This window comes from Aulonocara stuartgranti, assembly GCF_965226115.1.
Source record: "Aulonocara stuartgranti genome assembly, chromosome: 3".
Lineage (NCBI taxonomy): Eukaryota > Metazoa > Chordata > Actinopteri > Cichliformes > Cichlidae > Aulonocara > Aulonocara stuartgranti.
In genome coordinates this window covers 1,877,059-1,889,816 of record NC_138941.1, presented here as the reverse complement: position 1 = coordinate 1,889,816, position 12,758 = coordinate 1,877,059, and the positions used below count along the sequence as shown (strand labels likewise).

At 43.9% G+C, this 12,758-nt stretch overlaps 1 protein-coding gene across 1 annotated transcript in view; it reads left to right on the top strand.

Moving 5' to 3' along the window:
- Nucleotides 1-7,092: 7,092 nt before the first annotated feature.
- LOC309702380 (uncharacterized protein) overlaps nt 7,093-12,758 on the top strand; it is a 28,036-nt gene continuing 22,370 nt past the window's right edge. Inside the window, exon 1 of the mRNA XM_082527092.1 lies at nt 7,093-7,709. Coding sequence (XP_082383218.1) covers nt 7,623-7,709 — 87 coding nt within the window. The 5' untranslated portion in view covers nt 7,093-7,622. The remainder of the gene's footprint in view (nt 7,710-12,758) is intronic.

The following is a 12,758-nucleotide window of genomic DNA, read 5'->3' as shown; positions in this document are numbered from 1 at the left end:
AATTAAACTTTGAGCAGGAAGGAAACACCCAAAGAGACGTTTGAGGACAATCAGGAGCATTGGAACACTGTGCTGCGTTCAGTTGCACCTCGGAAACTCCAAACCTCTGGCAGGCTGTGATTTATTTCTGCTGGTTTTCCTGTTTGAAGCACAAACATCCGTCATCAATTTGTTGTTGTTCTTCCTGCAGCGTTTAAATATTTCAGCACTGAACTGATGTTTCTTCAAAGCTCATTTCAACCTGTTGAAGTCATGAATGAAAGTGCAGACTGAGAGTGGATCACATGATGTCTAAAGTGTGTCATGTGACATGTTCAGTATTGTCACACATGTCTAGATTGTCCCTGATATCATAACTGCTCAAACACTGATGATTATATTTGAAGAATTATTCCTGATGGCAGCAAAGTTTGAATGGAGCTCTCTGTCTGTGCTGATTTGTCGCCCTCTGGAGGTCAAAGCACAAACTGCATGATGTCACTGTAACCACCACAGAGACAGGAAGTGTTTTTATGACTGAAACACTGAAATGATGCTAACGGCTGTCGTTAGGCTCACTGACAGCAGTGCTGATGTGTTCATGTCAAACACTGGCTCAGGTCAGACTCCTTCATCCTTCTCCAGCGTGAGGCCGCCCTCAGACCCACAGGAGCTCTGACCTTTGACCTCCTGACCCTAACCATTTTAGTCTTGTTGCATCTTTAAATGCAAATCCTGTGAAATGGTCAGGGGCGGCTCTAGAGAAATTTTCTTAGGGTGGCAAAATCAAAGCCTTTTTCCCCCAAACACATATGCAGGTGGTTACATGTGGTTAAAATGATTCAAATGCAGTAAGTATGCACGTTTTTCATATAAATATAGTCTATAACTTAATTATTGTCTGTACCCACATGATTACACACTTTAGTTACATGAAACATGTGAGTTTTGATGTTATGTACTGTACAGCCTGTATATTAAATACATACAGTGGGGCAAAAAAGTATTTAGTCAGCCACCGATTGTGCAAGTTCCCCCACTTAAAATGATGACAGAGGTCAGTAATTTGCACCAGAGGTACACTTCAACTGTGAGAGACAGAATGTGAAAAAAAAAATCCATGAATCCACATGGTAGGATTTGTAAAGAATTTATTCGTAAATCAGGGTGGAAAATAAGTATTTGGTCAATAACAAAAATACAACTCAATACTTTGTAACATAACCTTTGTTGGCAATAACAGAGGTCAAACGTTTACTATAGGTCTTTACCAGGTTTGCACACACAGTAGCTGGTATTTTGGCCCATTCCTCCATGCAGATCTTCTCGAGAGCAGTGATGTTTTGGGGCTGTCGCCGAGCAACACGGACTTTCAACTCCCGCCACAGATTTTCTATGGGGTTGAGGTCTGGAGACTGGCTAGGCCACTCCAGGACCTTCAAATGCTTCTTACGGAGCCACTCCTTTGTTGCCCGGGCGGTGTGTTTTGGATCATTGTCATGTTGGAAGACCCAGCCTCGTTTCATCTTCAAAGTTCTCACTGATGGAAGGAGGTTTTGGCTCAAAATCTCACGATACATGGCCCCATTCATTCTGTCCTTAACACGGATCAGTCGTCCTGTCCCCTTGGCAGAAAAACAGCCCCATAGCATGATGTTTCCACCCCCATGCTTCACAGTAGGTATGGTGTTCTTGGGAAGCAACTCAGTATTCTTCTTCCTCCAAACACGACGAGTTGAGTTTATACCAAAAAGTTCTACTTTGGTTTCATCTGACCACATGACATTCTCCCAATCCTCTGCTGTATCATCCATGTGCTCTCTGGCAAACTTCAGACGGGCCTGGACATGCACTGGCTTCAGCAGCGGAACACGTCTGGCACTGCGGGATTTGATTCCCTGCCGTTGTAGTGTGTTACTGATGGTGACCTTTGTTACTTTGGTCCCAGCTCTCTGCAGGTCATTCACCAGGTCCCCCCGTGTGGTTCTGGGATCTTTGCTCACCGTTCTCATGATCATTTTGACCCCACGGGATGAGATCTTGCGTGGAGCCCCAGATCGAGGGAGATTATCAGTGGTCTTGTATGTCTTCCATTTTCTGATGATTGCTCCCACAGTTGATTTTTTCACACCAAGCTGCTTGCCTATTGTAGATTCACTCTTCCCAGTCTGGTGCAGGTCTACAATACTTTTCCTGGTGTCCTTCGAAAGCTCTTTGGTCTTGGCCATGGCGGAGTTTGGAGTCTGACTGTTTGAGGCTGTGGACAGGTGTCTTTTATACAGATGATGAGTTCAAACAGGTGCCATTCATACAGGTAACGAGTGGGGGACAGAAAAGCTTCTTACAGAAGACGTTACAGGTCTGTGAGGGATCAGAGATTTTCCATGTTTGAGGTGACCAAATACTTATTTTCCACCCTGATTTACGAATAAATTCTTTACAAATCCTACCATGTGAATTCATGGATTTTTTTTCACATTCTGTCTCTCACAGTTGAAGTGTACCTCTGGTGCAAATTACTGACCTCTGTCATCATTTTAAGTGGGGGAACTTGCACAATCGGTGGCTGACTAAATACTTTTTTGCCCCACTGTATGTAGCCCAATAAGTATAAACTCCAGAAAGCTACACAACATGGGGCGCTTCATTTACAAACACAAGTCTAACTTAAGTTTCACTGTTTTTGTTAGAAAACAGTCACATTGTTGCAGCTTAAATTACACAAAATGTCAGAAATCTGCACTGTCATGAACAAACATGTAAACCTCATTTTTCATGATTTGTTGGATTCACCCTCTGAGGTCTGAAACACAACCGGACATTTGTGACTCCTTTGAGTTTACGTTTGTATTTCACCCTCAGATTGTTTCATTTTATTTTTTCCTCCTCTTGCTTTGTTTGGTATCTTTTCAGCTCAACTGAATTTAGTTGTTTTTTCACTGACATACTGCATTAGTATTACTATTACTATTAATGTAACTATTACTGATCTGAAATCACACAAAGAACCTAAAATCCTAGCAGTATTTTTTACTGTAAAAAAACCACAGACGTGTTGGGTAAATGTTTATAACTTGAAATGCAAATATAAATTGTACATTTTGTAAACAGATACAACTATTTATCTAAAAATGCAGCCAATACACCTGCTGTTTTTTCATTTTCTACAACCATTTAAAATAGCACTCACCTTCCTTCCATTTCCACAGTGTAACATCCACCCACCTGTGTAAAATCCAAAATTCCCATGGTGTTGTTCAAAATGTGCTCTGGCACAATCATAAGCATCACTTGCTGCTGAAAACAAGAAGAAAGCCGTCCTGCTATGGGCTGAACCATTTGTTACTGATGCAGGGGGGGACACTATGGAATATATCCAGTTCTAGCATTTATATTCACTGCTGACTGTAACTACGCTCAAACTGTTAAACTTATTTTAATAAACAACACTGTCATATGCAAAACTGGGGTGGCACTTGGGGTGGCAAGGGATCATTTTAGGGTGGCACTTGCCACCCCATGCCACCCTTCTAGATCCGCCCCTGCTGATGAAGCCAACAGGTTCGCTTCATTTGCAAAAAGCAGATATGAGTTTCTGAGGCCACAGTCTTCTGTGGCAGAAGGGGAATCAGGGGAAGCCCTGGAGGAGTCCACCACCCACCAGAAACAGGTCTGAGCTCTCACTGCAGTTGTAAAGGGGCTACACAGCCCACGTGAGGCTGAGGGATGCAGCCTTCTGTCAGACTGTCACTAACACCGAGAAACACCCGTGTACACTCATACTCATGGGCACATACACCAATCAACCTAACCCCACTAACTGCTCGTCTTTGGACTGTGGGAGCCAGAGAACCCAGAGAGGACCCAGACATGGGGAGAGCATGCAAACAGCTTAGATGTTGGATTTGAACCCAGAACCTTCTTGCTGTCAGGAAACAGTGCCAACCACTTTTCCACTGTGCTGCCTGTTTGACTCTGATACACCCATTTTTGAGCTCTTAAAAACAGCCCTCCACACAACAGAGACAAACCATAAAGGACTTTGTGGCTTGTGGCTTGTAGCAAAATAAAGAGGTTGAAAGGAAAGTAATAAAGGAAACATGTAATTATAACAGTAATGTTGGCTGTGTATCACGTGTGGCATGTCATTGTGGGGCTGGCCTCTGTTGGGATTGAGAATATGTGATGGCGGGGGCAGGGTTGGTTACTGGGGTTTATCCTGATCTCCTGTTTAGTGGAACTGTGCTCCTTTGAATCCACAGCACTAACCTGGCACACACACATAAAATGCATCATTGCTACAGAGCACAGCAGGACTCATTATGAGTGGTGGGGCAGGCTGGATGGTGTTGAGGAGTCGTATCGCAGTGACATTGGCTCCCCTGCTTCACTCTCTCCTGCCCCACTAATGCAACTCACTAATCCCTCTGTCCCCTTTAGGTGGGGCTCACGCTGACAAGATAAAATAAGCTGCACGACTGGTGGGTGGGGGCTGTGCTGTCAGCCCCCCTGGGTCTGCTCCTCTGTGATCCTCAGTGGGCCAGTATGCCTCTCCTGGTAGCTCCATGGGGGATGGTGTGGTGGGTTGGTGGGTGCCATGGCGACTATGTGCGGACTTCACATTTTTGTCTGCTGTGACAGCTCCTTGATCTGGGCGGGGCCAGTGGGGTGTGGGTAGGTCCTTTGTGGGGCTTTGGACGTTGCCTGAATATTGTCAGGCAGCTGGGTGCTGTGCCTCGACCCTTTCTTCCTTTGCATTTGTGGTTTGGTGCCATAAATGCACAACATAGAAGAGCCACCTCGACGGGACAACACTCAGCGGTTCATCTGTCTCTCTTCCACAGCATGTCTTTATCCTGTCTTCCTTCTCTCACCCCAACCAATCACAGCAGATGGCCCCGCCCCTCCCTGAGCCTGGTTCTGCTGGAGGTTTCTTCCTGTTAAAAGGGAGTTTTTCCTTCCCACTGTCGCCAAAGTGCTGCTCATAGGGGGTCATATGATTGTTGGGTTTTTCTCTGTATGTATTATTGTACGAGCTACCTTACAGTATAAAGCACCTTGAGACGACTGCTGTTGTGATTTGGTGCTGTGTAAATAAAACTGAATTGAATTAAGAAACAACTCTTAGATTCCTCACATGATTCTCCTGTATTCCTACGGGACGCCAAGGTAATATAACATGGAAGTGTGTCGCAGTGCCTGGTGGCCACATGTTACCCATAAACTGTCAACCTGACCGTACTGTAGCTACGTCCAAAGACTAGTTAAAGATTAAAGCTTTTTGGGGGGTTAAATCTGACATAAATAAAGAAAGAATAACATTAAAGTCGATTCTTTTGATCACTGTAGTTCTACTTTGAGGATATGATGTGTAAAAACCCTCAGTTGTGGCTGGTGGATCTCACATTCCTGGTCTTTGTAATTCCAGTTCAATGAAGCCTCATTTTCACCTTTTTCCAGGTAAATTTTCCCAACTGTTCTAATGTCCATGCTGTGGCATTGTCCCATCATTTGTATTTCCTGTTAATGGATTTTTAATATGGTCTGGGAAATTACTATATATGAGTAACTTCCTGTTGTATTGCAGCTTAAGGCCATTGTCACTGAAATAAAGCCCGAGTTGTAATAGTTTGCATCCAGAACGAGGAAAACGAAGAAACCCAAACACTGCTCAGTGGATGAGTCCGTCCTGGAATAAATACCAGCACAAAACTAAAAAGAAGAGCTTGTTTCCTCGAAGCAACAACAGAAAGCTCTTTGTCTCTACAGATGTTTCTGGGAAACACGTTAACAATATTTAAACATTTGTTCTTAATAAACGATTTTACTTAATGATGCTTTATGATATTTCTATCTGACCTAATGCAGCAGCGTATCCACATGAACTCTGCAGTGTTTCTACCCAGAGGCCACCGTGGTCCTTCTTTACTAATGCTGAGGGTTTTCTCCCAGCCGTGATAGCCTTTGACAGGTAAACTGAGTCATTCCAGCCCAGTGCAAAAATAACCTCCCTGTCTGCTCTTAACTTCACGCATCGATGCTAAAACGTTGCATAACTGAACCTGCAGACTGTGATCCTGTAGCTGTCGAGGAGAGGGCTTGATGCCGTCCATCTTCTGCTCAATTAACAACGCCTGCAACCTTTTGAGCCTTGGTCCTGCTACAGTCACAAATATAACATCATCACTCTTTATTTGATCCACTACACTGCTGTCATTTCTCTGTTATGGCCCCACAAGGTCACTGAATCAACCCCACAGCACATGTACAAGTTTTCAAAGCGGTGTTCTAATCTGCTTTGAGCTTTCATCATTTTAGCCAGCCCCTCCGATCTTCTCCAGGTAAACACTACAAAGAAAGAGTTCAGTCTGAATAAAAGATCTTGTGCATGTCACACGATACAGCATCCACAGCAGTATACACTGCAAACAGCAGAAGCTCTTCCTTCTTAGCCTTCGGTCCAGCAGTGATGACCTCCTCCTGCTTTTGGTTCACATCACCTTTCTCCTGAAAATCTGAGCTGGGCTTGACAAACCCTCAGCTCAGCGTGATATAAAGGTAGCTCTTCTAGTGTATTTGCCATCTCCTGAGCTGTCATTGTTACCATCTCACATTCTTCTCCAATCCATGGTTAGGGTGCTTGCTCATAGGGGGTCATATGATTGTTGGGTTCTTCTCTGTACCTATGAAGCGCCTTGAGGCGACTTTTGTTGTGATTTGGCGCTATATAAATAAAATTGAATTGAATTTTCAGGGTCAAAGTTCAGAGGAAAGTTTGTTCAGCAAATGAATGACAATAAATCATACATGTTTGCTGATTCACAGGTTAACAGCCTGGAGGAACAGGGCTGTGTCGTTCCTGTGATGTGATTCAGCTTTATTTCAGCCACTCAACAAAACAACATTATATTATATTTAATATATATTAAATATGTGCCAACTGATTCAGTACGTTTCATGTAGAAATATGTGTGGCAACTTTTTGTTGCAGCAATGATCTCAAAACACAAGGGGGGGGGGGGGGGGAGGGGGGGGGCTAAGATGAATGTCTGCTGTGAGGACAGGGGGTGTGCATGTGCTCAAGTCACGTGACACGTCATTTACGCAACATTTGGTCGATTTAAAAGTTACAGTGAGATAAAATCATGTTATGGATTGCACTCAGTATATTGTGCCGACATGGTGAGATTGTGTCTGTCGAGCCGAGGAGAGCGTCGCAGTGCCAAAAGCTGTAAAATGAACTATCAGGCTGGAGTGTGCTGCCACAGCACAGAGCAGTCACAGAGTCCTGCAGGCAGAAGAGGAGTGATCGTGTTAGCCACCTTACAAAACAAAAAGACATGAAGTGAAAAGCAGAGCGCAGAGTGAGGCAGAAGAAGACAGACTGGGCCAAGTCCTGCATGTGCGAGAGCGAGCGAGACCCGGGACAACGTCATCCGCCTCGCCTGGACTAGTCCGCCGGCCGGAGGAGGGACAGTGGCTGCACTGTGCAGCCGAAGAGTCACTTTGATCGCGCAGGAAACGAGCGACGCAACCGGTCCACCGTCCGTGCAAACTGCGCCAGGCAGCGTATTGCACGCTGGAGGACACCGAGGAAAGTCACAGTAGGAGCGGCGCTTAGTGAGAGGTGATGTCGGGGGGACATGGCTTCTTCTCCGGTCACCCCAGCATCGCTTGAAGGAGAAACACCTTCACCCACCGGGAACGAGGAGCCCGCGACCACCCGACAGGTACGACACGCCTCCGAGACCCTCTGCGCGCCCGGTAACGTTGTAACGTTTTACCGAAGTTCATTCGCAAACACACCAGTTTAAGATGGACCCGAGAATCAGCACACGGGAGCACTGGTGTCTGACTCAGCAGAAACGGCGCGACGTGCGTGTAATGCTTCGTATTTGATAACGATGGAATAATTCTTTAAAATAAGCACACAGATAAACACTGGTGGGTGGAAAAGCTCGTGTTTTGGTGAAATGAGTCCCGCCTAGTCCGGTCTACACCTCATTCAGCAAACATCTGAGTCACCCTGAGACGCCAGTGCGCGTCCTTGTGATGCAAAAAGCCGTAAGTGACACGCTGTTTACACGCAGGAGCAGTTTAACACATGCAGGTTGTGCCAGTAGGCGTTTCCTTCAATGTGACACCAAACGTGTAAATCAGTGCTGGGAGCGGATGTTGGACCTGATCAGTCTTAATCTGACAAACTGTAGTTCCTGCTCTGTTTCTAATTCAGCCCCATGACAGACAACCAGCATGTTCTCCTGTCACGTGTTATTGACACGCACATATTTAGTCCGTGTGTGGGATGTTAAAGGTGAGTTTGTTCAGGGCACGATCAGACTGAGGCCATTTCAACAGGTGCAAGGAAGTGTTAGTGTGGTTACTACGGCAGCACTGATGCCCTGATGAGTGCACATGGCTGGAATGAAAAGTCAATGCTATGTATAGCATGAACTACTTGTTGTCTAAGGCGGTGCAGAGAGTGAGCAGGAAATATCTGAGGTTGGATATTTCAGTACATACAGAGCTGTGCAGAGACATTAGGATCTTAAACTATTGTCTGTATCTGGCAAAGCGAGAATCTGAGCCTTGTGTACAAACTGTCTGGTGTTTGTTCTGGCAGGAATATGAAACTACTGTGCACAGCATGCTTATTAAGATGGCCCAGGACCAGGTCATCTTGCAGGATGGTAGTGTTACATCGAGAAGGTTCCTCTTTAATTGTTGGATTTCTGTGTGAGTTTTCTCCCTGTGCCTCTGTGGCCTCTCCCCACAGTATCTGTGTTTGTGTTTAAAGTGTTTAAAGTACAGCACTAGATGATCGTATGGGTGAATGTGACTTGTTGTAAAGCACTTTGAGTTGTTGTCTATATAAAGTCTAAATGGAAATCCACTTATGTGCAGAGGACCAGAAGATCCAGCGCATCGAAATAAAAAGTTCTTTGCTTAAACAATGAATTGTGCGATAAAATATTAATTTACAAATTCATTTTTAAGTTATTTTATTTATTCAATACAAAAGTAATTTATTATCTAGTAATTTAATTGAAAATAAAAAAATATTTATAAATCAGTATTTGAAAATAAATAATTATTCCATTAATAAATACTTCAAATCAGAAAAAAAAGAAATAAAATCTCAATAAAAACCTCACATCAAAAATCCTTTTCCTGTGTCGTCTCATGTCCAACATCTGTGTAGGCAGAGTGTAAACACAGAGGCTGAATGGCCTTTGGTATAGGTGCAAAGCTAAGACTGTCTAACCAATGAAAGAGCTCCTTACCTCGCACCGGCTAATTTGCATTGCTCCGGGATTTTGGAAATTTATCCATTTATTCATTATGATGTGGTTCAGCATCATAATGCTGAACCACAGAAACACACACACACACATATATATACACATATATTAGGGGTGCAACGATATTCGTATCGATATTGAACCGTTCGATACAGTGCTTTCGGTTCGGTACACATACGTATCGAACAATACAACATTTGTAATTTATTTTATCAACTTTCCTTCTGACGATGCTGTCTGTGTTGAGCGCTCAGTGGATCTGCGTTCGACTACTCCGCCTAGGCTGCACTGTCGAGCACAGATCCACTGAGCGCAGGGCAAGCTAGCAAGACAGAAGCTAAGCTCGTTGCAACATGGCAAACTGAACCTCCCCCACCCTCATTCAGATCTGGTGTTTGGAATTATTTTGGTTTTCATGTGACGTATGACCCTGAAGGTAAGCGCGTCATGGACTAAAGTAAAACAGTATGTTGGATGTGCCATGCAATGCTCAATTACATGGGTGGGAACTAGTGTGTTAGCGCAGTTAGCTCGTTAACGTGTTGGCCGTCTAGCCCCACGCACGGGGCGATCCGCGGTCGCTCGTTAACGGAGATTTGCCGTGTTGTGGCGTTAAGGTCATTTCAGATTAACGCTGACAGCACTAGTGGGAACACAACGAATATGACTGCACATTTACTCCGACATCATCCTGGTGCAAAGACAAGAGGAAGCAGACAAAACAACAAGCACCATGCTACAAACTTTACCCGAGTCATTTAGACAGCTGTTAGCACATGATTCTCCTTATGGGGACCTGATATGTTTAATATGCTGCTGAGAATATAGCCCAGAAGAAGCGTATAGTAGAGCTTTTATTTTGAAAGAGACATTTCTCTGTAATAAACTCTCTTTTCCAAAGATGAGCGATTCCTCCATCAGATAGATTTATTTATTTTTTATTACTTTGTTGTTTCAGCAACATTAAATTTAAAAACTGTACGTTTGAGTTAAAATATATATTTATAATTTTAATAACTGACAAATTAAAAAGGCATGAACATTTTTTTTGTATCGAACCGTGACACCAAAGTATCGAACCGAACCGTGAATTTTGTGTATCGTTGCACCCCTAATATATATGTATATATGTGTGTGTGTATTTATACATCAATCCATTTTCTTGCTTATGGAGTTCAGGGCCTGGGACCTACTCCAGGGGCCTGTTCTTCGTACGTCGCTTACTACATCCAAGATCAAATGACACATCCAAGACCAAATCATCGCGCTAACCGTGAGCTCGCTAATCCGGTTCCCCGAACACACCTGTTGTTGATGATTAGTACAGCTGGACGCAGTAATGTGACATCACTGGGTGTCGTAAAAGGGGCTACGCATCGATAGTAGAAACATTGATCAGCAACCCGCTGATTGGTCGGCGAAAATGTCGAAGGGGCGTGCACGGTATTTTCCGGCAGCAGAGCAAGAACTCTTGAGTGAGGGATTTCAGGAGTTTCAGAGTTTAATTAAAACGCAAGAGAAAACTGCAAAGGCTGCAAAAGCAAGGAGAGAGGGCTGGCAGAAAGTTGCTGACAAATCAAACTCGTAGGTAATTTAATAATAATAATAATAATGGATTGGGTTTATATAGCGCTTTCCAAGGCACCCAAAGCGCTGTACGATACCACTATTCATTCACTCCCACATTCACACACTGGTGGAGGCAGCTACGGTTGTAGCCAGGCTGCCATATCGCGCCATCGGCCCCTCTGGCCAACACCAGTAGGCGGTAGGGTAGATCTATCATATGACACTATATTGTCCAATATCATATGGCATTATATTATATTATAATATGTTATATTATATCCCCTTTCACATTAGAGCCACAACAGGACCCACAAGAACATGGGAACAAGTAAAAGTGGAATACAGGAGTATTCTACAGAATGGTAATATTTATCTCTTAGATTGCTTTGCGTCTCTTGGCAAGGTAATACTGGCCTGTAATACTCTGTTAGTTTGTTCATAACAGCAACCAAGAAAAGGGCAGAGGAAAAAAAGACAGGTGGTGGTCCTGCACCCCCTCGTCAACAAGTTGGTTAAGTAAATAATACCCTCACGGGAAAATCGATATCTCTCTATGAGCACACTGTCGCGCTGAGCTAAAGGATCCTGTCTGTCCCGCAATATACGCTGAATTCTGAGGACTCTCCTTATCAATCTTGCACCTTCCGCAATGGGTTGGTCGCGTATACGGACAGGACATGGCTGCGACAGGCTTCCCAAATCCACCTTCGCTTTTATAGCCGTGGTCTCTCATCTTGATTACACGAAGTAATTTACAATTACTACTCTGAAATATGAATTACATCTGTAATAATCACATACATGTAATAGAATGTTAATAGTACATTTCCCTTTTTTAGGAAATGACCTGTATGTATCTGTGTGACATCAATAAAAGGATCAAGTGCTGCATTATCTTTAGTTACATTGATGTTATTTATTTATGGTGAAACAGTGGTGGAATATCGCTGTTGCTTTCGTATGAATGACGCGGACATACCTGCGTGGCCGCGATCTAATCCTGTTTACATAAAGTAAGCCTGCTCCCGAGCAGGTTTACGCTTACGGCTCTGTTGCTATGACAGCAAGTCCCGGATGAGCTTCGGGGAACCGAACGATCCAGGATCACGCGAAATCGTCAACAATCAAATCCAGCTAACTTACTTAGCGAGGTACGAAGAACAGGCCCCAGGTCAGCTTTAAGTGTTTATAAACATGAACATTATGAACTCATGACTCCCTTGGGAAGCCTATGGTTTTTCATAGGCAGGGGATATTTGTTTTATCACAGTTCATTACCAAACAGAGCAGGGTTCTAATTGATTTGTGGCTTTTAGGATATTATGTATAGGTGTGTAAAAGTGGAGTGAATATAATTACAAACAGCAATGCTAGTGGAGTGATGACAGACAGGGCGGTTGGGGGGTGGTGAACAGTTTGCCAACAGTTCTCCCCTGTAGAGAAGGACATCTGCCATTTCTTTTTCCTTTTAGTCAAACAATTCAGGTAGTGATGAAAGAAAATCAGACTGTGGCAGTGCTTGCAGCAGGTAACGGAGTGATAATGCAGAGTTTTTACTGCAGTGGACAGTCCCTAGTGTGACCATCGCTGGAACCAACCAGCTGATTTACACCATGGCAGCAGTCACCAGTGAAGTTCTTGGCTGCAACATGAACAATCTCAAGTAGCAATGCTACTAAACTTGCTGGAGAACTTTTAGTTCAGGCCACTTGATGAGTTTCACACAGTACTGCATATTATTTTATTAGGTTGGCACAAATGTAGGATTGTGTTTGTGATATCACGATGTGTCTGTTTCCTTTTCATATTACACTAAAGAGATCATCGCCTACAAGCCTCTGTAAACGAACAGCATGTCTATAAAAGCCCATTCATCATCCAGCCCTCCTGCTCAAACACAACCATGTA